Genomic DNA, 14,067 nt, shown 5'->3' on the forward strand with positions numbered 1-14,067 from the left:
TGTAGAGACCCGAGCTATCAGGAGGAGCAGCAGTAGATTGAGGAGGGGGGAGGTCAGAGTCAGGGGAGGAGCAGGACGGCGGTTTCGTTTGCATACTTTGGTTAATGAACAGCTGGTGTTGAGGGCTGTGCGTGTGTGTGTGTGTGTGTGTGTGTGTGTGTGTGTGTGTGTGTGTGTGTGTGTGTGTGTGTGTGTGTGTGTGCGTGTGTGTGTGTGTGTGCGCGCGCGTGCGCGTGCGTGAATAAATGTGGGTGTGTGAGGCTCTGAAACAGTTCATTATCTCCCATTATTCTCTGCCTGGCCAGGGGTGACAGCACAGCGATAATACCAGAGATATTTAGACCACAGAAGCAGCATCACCCAAAGCAAATGTTGCGTGCGTGTACGCACACACACACACACACACACACACACACGCGCGCACACACACACGCGCACACACACGCGCGCGAGCACACACACGTCTGTTTAAGCTTGGTTAGTTTTTTGAGCCTCAGTTCTAGTTTAGTGTAATTCATCTGAGAAACACCAAATGCCTGAACGTTATACTTTGCAGTCAGCATTTCTGTTCTGAAGAAATGTAGATGTAAATGTAAATGTAGTAGAATTTTATACAAAATTGTCATTGCAGTGTGTAGTAATGTGGAAGTTTGTGAATTTGTACATTATACTATTTTAGTACAGGTAAAGACATGTTCTTGTTGCAAAAAACAGTTTACCTTTTGTCTATTTGCATATGTTTTAGAATGATTATTCACAGTACATGCCTTTCTTGCAAGTGCAACTGTAGATTAAAGTTTTATTTTTTTAAGTTAAAATTCACACTCTGCAGCAACATACTACATGACTCTCAGAACATGACTGTTGAAAAGGATCACAAGAGAAATACCTCTTTTCAGACCTAATTTCACTTTAATGACCTGTATGTAGTGTTTTGTTCTTTTTAGTGATCATAATGATAATAGCATTGCGATTATAAAAGTATATTTGAAGACGTTGTGTAAACATTAATAATCTAGTGTCTTCACCATTTAGTTTGACTCTTCTTTGCTCGAATAAAAAGATTTACAAATAAAACCAATTAGCTAATCGTTTTTCAATTTACTTTTATTGTTTTGTTCAATCCAGTTTTTTTTTAATACTTAAATTTGCTTTTTGCCACTTTTCTACATTGTCATGTCACCAACAGCGATGAGAAATGGCCATGAGTGCTCGTTCTTCATCCTGTCATGGGATCAAACGTGGTGTCTCTTGTACAAACGTGTGCAAACATGAAATGACAAAGATAGGACTGATCTGTTGAATGATTTAGCAAGGCCTCTCAGCCTGACAGTCAGTTTCAATATAAGTCTTGATATTTGGATAGCACAACACTCCTGGTGTACATGAAATTCAAATGATGTGGAGCAAAAAAAACAAATCAAAAAACAAAACAGATGCTGTTAAACTAGTCGCATATTTCTCTGCTTTCAAAAGAAGCACATTTTCCACCTCCATCTCCCACCGACATCAGAGCCCCTTTAAGCATTAAACTAATCTCACCGACCATATTCATCTTTAATGTGCAGCTAAGCTCGTTCATCGTATCCATAATGGGATGAGATTTGAAGGTTTATTCATATATTTACTCTTTATGTCTCTGCAGGAGAGTTAATAAAGTAATATTGATTGATTGATTGATGTGCAGGTCACCAGAGTCACAGTTAGTGCTAAGTCTGCTAGAGTGACATTATAGTGTTTTTTTTTCTCCTCTCTCTTTTTACTTAAGGCTCAGAGGCAATAACCTAAGGCATCACCATCAACAGTCCAATCCTTCAATGAACTTATTTCATGCACAGTTGATTTTATGTAAATTGATTGACACCTTGGAAGGAGGGCAGTGTCTGCTTTTTCCCAGAGTCATAACTCTTAACATTTCACAGGTGGTAGGAAGGAAAGAGAGAGAGGGAGAGAGAGAGAGAGAGGGACAAAGGAGTCGGGGGCAAAGTGAGGGAGAGTAGTCTAGTAAAAGCACAAGGACAGAACAGGAGTGAAACAGACAGAGGATAAAAACATGGTACATTATCAACATTTGCTTCACTTTGACCTTTCCCTTTTCTGGACAGATGAAGAAGACAAAAAAAGAAAAAAAGAAAAGAAAGAAAACCAAGTTCAATCATCCCATTTACACAGTAAATAAATTCCAAACACAGGGCTGTTTTTAATTGCAAATGGGATCTCGTAGGGACCGTCTTCTTCTTCCCTGGGCTTTAGGAACTGCGCACGCCAACATCCACCTTCCCCTGGAAACCCATGCACAGTCAATTATGGTAATGAATTGTCAATAAATATAAAAATTTAATATGGTCCTGCTTACTGTGAGTGGCAGCTAAGGGCTTGCCTCCCAGACAAATGTGCTGCGGCTGCAGATCTGAAGTACACCTGAAAAAGGAGTGTGTAAGTGTTTATTCACATTGGGATGATTGAGTTCAACTTAAGGGGGAAAGATTTGAGATCTATCTATCTATCTATCTATCTATCTATCTATCTATCTATCTATCTATCTATCTATCTATCTATCTATCTCCCACAGGATGCGGACGTGGCAATTTATTCAATGTGAAGAACTAACAGTTTTTGTTTTGTTTGTCTTTAAGGTGGACTTTGCCGTGATTGCCTCACAGGCGGGAGCAACCCTCAACAATTTGTTGAGCCACGCTCAAGATCTGGTAGCCAAACTACGCTCCCTACAGCTGGACCAACGGGAGTTTGTCTGCCTCAAGTTTCTGGTCCTCTTCAGTCTCGGTGAGCCCAAAAAACAAAGACCTGTGAGGCAGTGGGTCTGTCTCTTGTGGAAGAAGAGAATAGGGTGGAGATTTTGGAGATGAGACAGGAGACAATGAAGAAAGGAGGAGATCAGGGGACTATCAAGTACAAATGAGAAAGTACAGTAGAAAAGAAGGGGTTGGGTAGAATTGTTCGTCAAAGGAGTATTGGGAAAACAAAACTTTTGCACATATGCACATCTCTAAGAGTTCTATTATTTGTTTACACAAGTTTACATTTTTGTCCCTCGCACCGTGCAGAAAAATAGTAGTGTATAGATAAACGGATACATAACATGGGATTTTCTGTATTGTTGGATACATGAAATATATATAGAGTTCCTGTTGTACTTTTTGGCCGTCTCATCAGCATAAATATCTTTTTTTTTTTTTTTCTTGGTGATCGACTGGCTTCTTTTAAATTTGTTTGTCAGTAAGAACTGCATATGAGGTCTCGTGTGACATTTACTTGATGCAACAGTGGTAGAGCATCAACAAGAATGTGATTTGCATTAACCACATTATAATCAAAGGGTCATTGTGTTTGCAAGGTTATGTATGTTGCAGTGTAACCCACATTGTTTTGACTGTAAAGTAAAATGTGACTGAGAGTAACGGCAACATGTGAGCTTGGTGAAACAGGCAATGTTGTTTTCATTTCTCTTACAATCAGCTTTAAATGAAACCAAGGGACAGATGGGTGGAAGAAAGAATGTGATGGGATAGAGGAGACGTGAGAATGATGAGGAAGGAGGGAGAGCAGGAATTGATTTGGGAAGTGATGGGAGGCAGGTTCTTGCCAGAAATATTTGGGATGGGTAGCAGGCAGCAGAGGCTAGATGGAGGGAGAAAGAGAGGATGGGATTTGGAAAGGAAGGGAGAGGGAAAGATAAATAGCTAAATGAGTGGAGGGGCACAAAAAAAACTGGGTAATGTTAGGGTGTGTGTGTGTGTGGTGGTGGTGTGTGTGTGTGTGTGTGTGTGTGTGTGTGGGGGGGGGGGGTGTTCATGTGTGCCCTGATCTCAAAGCTGTTCTCCACTCTCTAAGCCGAGGTCAGACATTGCCAGGAGACTGTCATCTCTGACTCTAACAAGTCTGCAACAAATGACCTCTCAGGAACACACAAACACTTGCACATGCACACGCACACACACACACACACACACACACACACACACACACACACACACACACACACACACACACACACACACACGCACACTTGACCAAACTTATTTTAACATCCCACATTATTGAAGGCAATGCTATGAAGGCACGGCGGTTTTGTCCTGCCAGGCGCGTCTTCGGCACTGAGAGCCATCGTGGCAAATAATGAACATCTTCTTCACCCTCAGTTTTCATTCCCCGCCTCTTTTTAACGTGGAAATTCACCAGGGATGTGCTTTTCACTACTTCACCCACTCTGAACAAAGAAAGAGGGGCTAATGAAGTGTTAGGCTGAGGGAGAGCACACACACACACACACACACACACACACACACACACACACACACACACACACACACACACACACACACACACACACACACACACACACACACACACACACACACACACACTTGATCAGGCCGCATTAATGCTAGTGTTTGCAATGTTTGTGAAGCTGAGGGGATGCTGAGGATTGGTGAGGGACTTTGGTGTGTGTATGTCTAGGTGCATGCATGTTTGTGTCAGATTTTTTTTCATAGGGTGGGGATGTTGCAGGGGCTCAGGGTCTAAATAATTTGGCAGAAACATCATCCATAATGAAAGGCCCACCTGAGGGATGTGTATCGCCCCCGGCACAGCCTGTTCTCTGGCGTTGCCCGAGCCAGGCCTGACACAGATGCCTTAGCGCTGGCTGAGGGGATCAGTGCTGGTGGAGATATTGCTGGCGGGGATGGGGGAACGGGAGGGGGCCTTAGCAAGGTAAAGCCCAGAGATTATATGGTTAAAATCAAGTACTGTCAAACTGAGATGTGAATGTGATCAGCTGTGAGAAGGCAGAGATACATACCTGCCTCCAAAGGGGAGTGATTGTGCATAATGGGCATGGCAGCGAGAGAACAGATGTATTCCTGCACCTGTGTGTGCGTGTGTGTGTGTGTGCGTGTGCGTGTGTGTGTTAGCACAGCTGCTTGTGCCCTGTGAACACCCTTATCTAATGAAGATTATCACAGTTTCATCACACAAGTGAATCTCTGTCTCTCCTAAATTCAGTATATCGCCGTTCAACAAGTGAGCATAAGTACCGTCAACCAAACATTTCGTTTGTCTGAGCGAAGGCCTGCCATTACTATCCCTCGACATATCCAACAAAACAAGATTATAGCGGGAATCACAGTGTTTACCAAAGACTAAGAGGTAAAATATTGACCATCAAATATGTGGAGGCGCTGCTAATTAAAGTGTTTCAGTAGAGGAATAAATCTCAAAAACAAAGCTTCAGTTTAGATTGACAGTGTGTAGAGTTTTGGATGATTCAACTCAACCAATCAGCTGCTATTTGGGAACAAAAAGCACTTTTCTATACTTGTGAACACAATGGCTGAAGGCCTGCCATGGACTCTTTAACCCACAGAAGGCCCCGGAAACTGTACCTCTTGAATTAAAATTTTTTGTGTGAAAATGTACACTTCAAATAATTATATTGTTTAATTGATCTTCCCCATAACTGTCAGTATCCAATAAAAACGTACAAAAATGACCCTAATAAAAACTTACAGTAGCAGAGAGCAAATACTTTGGAATTTGCATTTTTTTAATCCACAGATATATTTTATATCAACCAAACAACCTTCTGCCCTTTAATCCGAGACAATTTCCATTCATTTTTTATTTATTTATTCATTTTTCAACCCACCCAACAACAGAAGTGTGCATGTTCAGCGTAGTTTCTGGTAATTAACTCTCCTCCAAATATAGACTAAACTCGTAAATTTATTCAAAGATTCAAAATCAAGTTGCTTTTTGCTCATCTAATTAGTTCATGATTATTTTTTTACAATGAATGTACATCACAACTTAATATGTACTACAGTTTTATTGAATCAGTTGTTGATATCAGGCAATACAGTTATATCATGTATTTTTTTAAATTGTGTCCTATAGAACTGTTTCCTCAGCATTAGCAAGTGATTTTCCATGTGACTGATCCAGTTATTTGCTTTTTTCCCCCAACTTTCCTTGTTGTTTTGTGTGTGTCTTGGTTCTTTTCCAGTATCATCACTGTCCCTCAATCCCTTTCTCTTTTTTCTGGATGAACTATCAGTCACAATGTCCCTGCCAGAGGAGCTTTTAGTTAATCCAGTTGTCAATAAGGACAGGGATATAGATGTCACCCCAGCTGAGAAGAGACACTTGTCATGATCTCTCTGTGTTTGCTTTGAGAGTTGGACACCCTCCTCCCTATTTTTTTTTTTAGTTTATCGCTTCATTTTGTCTCTTTTTATCACTCTCTCTGTGTCTGCTGTCACTCTTTTCCTGTCTTCGGCGAAGGCTTTTGCCCTCTGTCAAGGAGAAGATTATCACTCTAAGATCATTGATCTCCTAAGTGTTTGCAGGACTGTGAGCAATGGCTGTATGTGTTGGGAATTGAGTAAAGGACACACGCAATGGCAGGGAGAGGTTTTGAGGGTTTCTTAGGTCAGACTTCTGTAAAGGATTACTGTTTGCCGTTCAATGTCAGGACGCTGTTAATGAGCCTTTGATTTCCTTTAAGTCGCAGTGGTGATAGAACTCCTCCAGAGATTTGAGAAACGAAGAAGTGAGTGTGGAAAAGAAAAGAAAACATTAAGACAACACACGTATTCAATATTTCTGAATTGAATCTGATAAACTCACATTAGATTTCATAGTGTGTGTGGGGGGGGGGGGGACTGACTGGCTGTGGAAATGGGTCATAAGCATTAACTCAAGCTGTGGAAAAAGAAGAAGAGCTCTCTCCTTTTCACTTAAATATTAATTTATGAACAGCTGCGCTTGTACTTGTGTTCAAAAGAAATATGAATTTGCGTCTGGAAACACTTAGGTATGAAGTTTTGTTGAGGGGGGAGAAAAAAAAGACATTTCATTTTGATTATAGAAGACAACGTGTAACATCTTTGATGCGCTTGGCAACAAAACATAACAAACAAAACAGCATGCCTTTATCAACTTTTTTTGCACACGAAAAAAGAAAAATAAAACGCTCATGGATTCATTGCTGATCCGTCTTTGGCAGTTTCCAGACTGTGAAAGCAGATGTTGTGACAGAGGTCATAAAGGTTTCAGCCAGCAACCAGTTAACCCTGCACTCTGGGTCAAAGCCCATCAGGTGTAATTGAGTGAGGCAGGTACTGCCAGTCCTCGTCAGCTGAGAGCAGAGCCAGACTGCCTGCCAGACCAGCACAGGGTGGTAAATGGTCCCAGCGGACGGAGCAGATTTGTGAATATAGCCCCAAATAAGGCCCACGAACTAAAGGCTTTAGCAGGAACAAAGCCAGTGAACCACTGTTCCAGTGTAAACAATGTGGGTGTCTGAGACTTCTACAGTGGAGGTTTATTTAGAGATATCACACAATTTGTGGTTCAAGGCTAATTTTGCAAGTGTCCTATCTGAACCATCTCGAGGTGATCCCAATTATGGGTTTGGTCGACTCAATTCTTGCATTTCATTTGCTTTGTGAGATCCATGAAAACAGCATCGCCGCAGCTGGTTATTGTAGGGTTTTTATGTTGTTTCTGTCCCATTTCTACAACAAAAAAAGGAAGAGGAATACATTGCATGGTCCAATAATATCTAAAAATAACTGAAAAAGAACACAATATCCTGAAGAAAACTAGATTTTGAATATTTTTGAAGTTATATCCAAACGGTTGCAAAAGAGGTTTTTTCTGTTTTACTGTTGAAGTTAGAAATTAACTGGCATTTTGTTCCTTGTGCCAGCAAGTGATTCAAGAGCTGCCTCAGCAACGCATTAGCTGTCTGTCCAGTGATTAGTCAGTCTCTGAGGTTTAAGTTGTAGACACCCACCCATTATTCACTTCCCACCCCCATCCCCCACCATTCATCCAGCCCTCTGTATTGTCTTATTGCTTCTCCATTTTTCTCTCCCTTTTCAACATCTGTCTTTGCACACCTCTGTCTTTCACACCTCTATCAGCAAATCCTGCAACGTTGGTCATCGTTAATCCTAACCCGTCATTAAACTCTTTTCTCCACCTCTTTCTGTCCTTCAATTGCTTCAACAATCATTGAAGTTTTCTTTGATTCATAGGCACTTCTTTATGCTTAAAATCTCTTGAAAGTCATTTCTGTTATTATTGTGCAAAAAGCGATCAGCTTCATGAAAATGATAATGAAAGTGAATTTGTGTTTCCATTTTGTACTCCATCGACTCCCCTATACCATCGACCCTTTTGCCACGACACACGTCTCATTAGCATGATTGGCACGATTTAACATAAGATAGACTTTTTGCTGTTGTTTAGCAGTCCGAGGTCAGATCCAATCTGCTGACAACAACATAAACCCAGGAAACGTGATTAACCTTGATGAAAAAAGACAACCCCCATCCCCCCCTCTCACTCTCTCTCTCTCTCTCTCTCTCTCTCTCTCTCTCTCTCTCATATTCGTATCCCCCCCTCACAATGAGAGAAAGTCAAAAAAATATATATAATTCCCAGACAGGTACGTCCTAATTAAGCAACAGCCGAGGCTGCTCAGAATCAATGCCCTGATCCCTGGCCAGTGAGCAAGGGAGCTGGCTAACACACACACACACACACACACACACACACACACACACACACACACACACACACACACACACACACACACACACACACACACACACACACACACACACACACACACACACGCACCCATTAAGTCTGGCAAATATTTATTTCCTGAAAAGAACTAAATCATTTAGTATTCGGAGGGGAATTGATTAACATGGAGAGGCAGTGACGGTTCAATATTTACACTCACAGAGACCAATGAAGGGGCCAAATAATGGAGCTTGTAACCTATACTTAATTAAGCTGTAACACTTTACAACATAATAAAGACTTATTTGTTTTTCCTTTTGAGATTTAAAGCTGTCTTGCAGCATGTGTGCTTGCATTCTGCAGAATTAATGACTTGTTGTTCAAAGCTCATAACGCTAAAGTGACAAACAAAGTTTTGACTTGACCTGATAAGTTTAAGCTTTTAGTACAAGTTCTTGAAACCAAACAAAACTAATGAAGCAAATAAATCAGAAGTGCGACATGCCTTACAAGTCATTTAACAAAGATTGCCATTCATGATGTATTGTATATGTGACATTTGGTACAGGGGTTAGGGCTGTAGCCTCGAAACCAGGGAACATCATTTCAGTATTGCAGAGTTCCAAATTTGAGGCCTTTCTTGAGAAATGTGCCTATTCTTCCTGTGGCTGGGCAATTTTTCAATCGCTGAATGATTGTGAGAAAGCTCACTGAGACTTGTGAGACTTATACAGATCATCTTTCTCGTACTTTCAAGTTGGCTTCAGCAGATTTCTCATAAGTAACACATAGCCTTCGATTTTACAAGCAATCACAATTTACACTGACGTAGTGCTCCAAGTTGGAAAAAAAAAATCTAGCTTTGATTTGATGTTGTGAGATTTCAATTGACGCAGTAAAGTGAGAGCAATTTTCAAATCACAAATGAGTCAAGGCCAAATGAACAAACAGGGGCATTAACAAGTTTATTTCAAAGAAAATATTCGATCCATCTCTAGATCCTCTATGGTTTACCCTCTACATCTCACATGTGACTCACTTTCACTTTAGATGTGGGAGCTGGGGCAAGTGGGCCAAACTGGAACCGTCACTGGAACAGCAACATTTGCACGAGTGGCTCCTGGAGTCTCCTTTGATATGATAAAACTGAGAAAGTACAGGCTTGTTCTGTGTGAACTGCTGTAAAAGTAGGGTTAACTATGGGTTAAAGAAAAAGAATTCAGCAGCCTCATCAAACTGCAAAATTGTACGGTTACAGTATAATGCAGACACAATGTGAGTACTTGTAATTCCCGTAGAGTATCTCCTCTCTCCATAAGCTTATTACATCAAGAGGCTTAATGGGTGAAAAGGCTGACCTGATTCAACTCAATTTAACATATCAGACCACTAAAATGTCTTTCACCGTATCATTGTTGTGGGATATTGTTCTTGTCAGCTCTTAATTTGTGCAATGCTCTTCACCATTTATTTCAGTTGACTTGCTCTTGATCTCATACACATTTACCGCTTTTTTTATTATGAGTTAAATAAGGGTTGAAAAAAAAAAAAAGGATTTTATGTGAATGTTAAAAAATGATCAATATGGCAAAGATGCTACTGTTTGTTTGTTTGTATGTATGTTTGTTTGTTCTCTTAAAAAACCTAATTGGGGTCAAAATCTCTTTTTTTTAACATGGGGATAATTACATGGTGGAGCTTGGTTGTAGGCAAGTTAATTTGTCAAGTCTTACAATCCAGTTTGATTTCCTCAAAATGTTTGTATTTAAAAAAAAAACTGAGACACTGCATGATGCATGTGTGTGAAATGTGGTGTGAATCATATTCATATTGTGTGTGTGAGCACAGGCATGCAGACTGCTTGACAAATGTTGTTGTGTACCACAAATTGTAGTCACAGTGACTGGATTGGTGCAATGACAGCAGTAATGGAAAATACAGTGGTGGTGATTGCAGGGGGCCTAAGACTATAAATGTATGTATAAGGTTCATAAAGTGCAATCCATGCACCGAGTGACTCCTTCTAGTGCTTTTTCATCACTCTGTTTTGAAGCTTGGTGAAGTGCTAAGCAAACAGGTGCTGATTGAAAACTATTGGACTCTCATCTACCTTTCAAACAAATCTTTTTACCCTCCATCCGTTTCCTTCAGGCTCCATTCTGATGTGGGAAACAAACAAAAAAAAAAAGAAAAGTTGCTCAAACTTTGTCCCCGACGGAGCCAAATCAAGCTAATAATGTTTGAGTGTCCCGACTTTTCTTTCATTTTCTTTCAACTCATTAGGAGTAGGTGGGAGTGTTCCCTAACGCAATGAACCTAATCCTTCTGTCTATTTTCTGTCAATTTTAGCCTAAGAAATCTAACATGGTGAGCAGTCAGCTCCTGATGCTGGTGACCACTTTGGGAATTCTATGTAATGAGGCTGTCTAAAAGGCTTTCAGACTTTATCAAGCAATAAAAGCTCCGGGCCTACAGCCCGTCACTATTACCTGGCAATCCCACAGACTATTGCCATTAAGGAGCAGTTGTAGTGAGCAGTAGTGGTGGCAAATGTGTGGAGGATCACTGCCTCTCACCCCTGACTCTTCTCCAACCATCAGTCTCATATCTTACCTGAGAAATGTTCTGTCTTCCAGTGGGTTTCTTCAGATTGTCTCCAAATGGTTGTTAGAATTCACAGCTCACCTGCTGTTTTTTTTAATTTGTAGTGGAGTGGAGTGGTGTTACAGTCTCCATCATGAATATGTTGCAGCTATTTCAACCGATGACAGCTCAAGTAAAACAACATACTGGAAAAGAGTGTATCAGTGAGCAAAGGAAAATCCTAAATATACTATCCATCCATTTTTTTATTTTTTTTTTACAGCAGCTTTATCTAAGTTCGGGTCCAACTCGAGGTCAGGAGCAAGGTTTACCCTGGACAGGTCGCAGGGCTAACACAGAGACACAATCACTCACACATGTGCACATTCACACTTTTAAACCAGAGGCACAAATTAACCTCAAAAAGCTGGATAAAACCCTCAGGACGTCCACACAGAGAGGCCCAAAACCTCGGCTTGAAATAGGGTTTGCAAGAGTGCTGACAACGACACTATCCTGCAGAGATATGGACACAAAAAAAAGACATAATATCTGAAGTTTATATTGTCATGTCACTCCATTTAATGTTGGAGAAAAAGACAGAATATTAAAGATACTTTAACACAACAAGCAGGAGCGTTCAAGTGAAGAGCCAGTTTCATGACAACAAGGTGCTCCTCCTGCAGTGTTGTTCAGTAAAGAAACAAGTAGTGCCGCTTGAGTCGTAATCTCTTCGTGAATTTCAACACTTTCCTTCCCTCGTTGAAGTCAAAACACGCACAGCCAAGCCGTTCACATTTACCTGGATATGATGACGGCTGCATGGTGGCGGCGGGATTTAATGCCCTTTAACTCACTGCCCTGACAAAGCAATACAGGACATATTGCCTAAACTTCTGCTACCCTCTGTGGATACACTCACTACTACCCCAGCAGTGAGTACAACCAGACAAATGCTTCTGTAGAAGTTTTTTTTTTTAATTCCTTTTTTGTTCCTTACAAAAAAAAAAAAAAAACCCTGCCTTTTCCATTCCTCTCCGTTCCTCTTCTGCAACACTCCCATGTGGGGTGATTTAAGGCAGGGAGGCAATAGAGAAACTGTTGCCCTCCATCTCTCCCTCTTCCCACCCTCTTATTCTCCCTCTCCCTCGGCCTTATTACAGGCTGTCAGTTTATTATAAAACATTAGGAAAGCAGAGGGACACTTGCAGTTACTGTCCTATCGATTGGCAAGGATAGATTCTGTGATTTAGAGTCAGACTCTGCTCGCGCCCTCCGCGTTCTTGGTCTCCTATTAAGGCACCAGCGCTTTGCTTTGGCTATTGATGTCTCAACATTAACAGTTACAAGCTGCTACAGAAAATCAATGTTCAACTTTTATTACCAGCTGCATAACGCAGAGGACCTCCCGCCAGCTGGTACTTAGCAGTCGAAAGGAGGCATGGATGGTCCGCCCGGCACGTCAGGTGTTTTCTAAGTGATATCTGCAGTAATATCAATCATGTCTATAGTATATGTGGGCTTTCAGGGTCCAGCCGAGGGCCTTAGAGCTTTAGAGGTACAATATAGGAACATACTGTATAACAGGCCAACGAATTAGCACACCCGTGCAAATACCAGGCTCTGTGTGAAACTAACACAGACAGGAAAGTTCTCATTATGAACTCTTGGCCTATTCTGGGTACCCTCACCTCCAACTCTCTACCATAGAAACAGACACAAACTGCACAATGTTCTGTCTAAATGTCATCAAGCTAAACTAACAATCGATCACCTGAACCACCAGTACCGACCACCCATCCATCACCGGTATTATCCTGGATGTGTGTGTTGTAGTGAAGAATCTAAACCCAGGTAGGGTGTATCTAGAACGACCGAGGCCTCTCAAACATTTATGAGAGGCTACCGAGCAGCAGCCCTTCTGGGACAAACACCCCCTGGTTCAGTACTCTCAGTCCCAATCAATGGAACTCAAGTTCATTACACACTTTTCAGCCGAACGGCGGCAACTGATTCCCCCCCCCAACCCCCGATCCTCCTCCTCTGATCGCTGAACAGCCCACCATTGGGGTTACATTACACCTGCTTGTTTACGTGACTGCGTGTAGAGAGGAAGGTAGGGAGAGGAGTGTGTGTGTGTGTGTGTGTGTGCGTGCGTGCGTGCGTGCGTTCGTGTGTGCGAGCGTGAGAGAGAGAGAGAGAGAGAGAGAGAGAGAGTCGTCTCCCAGTGGGCAGAGCTTGAGGTTATCATTATGTACAGGTCGGTCTACTGCAATGCTAATGCTAATGCATTCTCAGTGGCCGCAGCTCAAGTCCCAATGCTGTGCTAGCAGGGCTGCTACTCCTCTCCAATTAAAGGCTGAGGGATGTCGGGTTGGGTTGAGGTGGACAGGCCTGGGCTGTCTGGGCCCGGTGGAGAACAGGCTCACATTAGTCAAGCAAAACAGACTTTAAAAAAAGAATAAACTAAATTGCGCATACACTGGAGTGCAGCATAAAATGTACCCTCACCAAATATTATGTACATTTTGCTGCACTTTTATGTAGTTCATATGTGCTACTTTTTATTCTTGCCATAGTAGATTACCCTGATGAAAAAAAAGATCTTATTTTGTCTGGAATCAAATGACACAATTTCAAAGTTATTGTAACTAAAGAAGCTCGATTGTCAACAAGGCTGAGACAGTTTTAACCATCTGAAAAGCATTAATGTTTCACTCATGTGTTTGCACACGGCTAAAGGACAGACAACATGAGAGCAGGCTGCCACTGTCATGTCACATATTGATCCGAGCCCCTGCCTCAACCTTACTTAAACACCACTTACAAAACAGCAGTATGGACTTACAGTAAATACTCATTCTGGTGTTAATCAAGTGTTTCAAACGTGGTGGCTCTTTAGTTTTTCTCTTCACACTGGTCAAA

At 41.5% G+C, this 14,067-nt stretch overlaps 1 protein-coding gene across 1 annotated transcript in view; it reads left to right on the top strand.

Moving 5' to 3' along the window:
• Nucleotides 1-14,067, top strand: part of nr5a2 (nuclear receptor subfamily 5, group A, member 2) — a 68,399-nt gene that overhangs the window by 40,654 nt on the left and 13,678 nt on the right. Inside the window, exon 6 of the mRNA XM_080506437.1 lies at nucleotides 2,637-2,784. Coding sequence (XP_080362563.1) covers nucleotides 2,637-2,784 — 148 coding nt within the window. The remainder of the gene's footprint in view (nucleotides 1-2,636; nucleotides 2,785-14,067) is intronic.

Source organism: Blennius ocellaris, assembly GCF_963422515.1.
Source record: "Blennius ocellaris genome assembly, chromosome: 12".
In the NCBI taxonomy this organism is placed as follows: Eukaryota; Metazoa; Chordata; class Actinopteri; order Blenniiformes; family Blenniidae; genus Blennius; species Blennius ocellaris.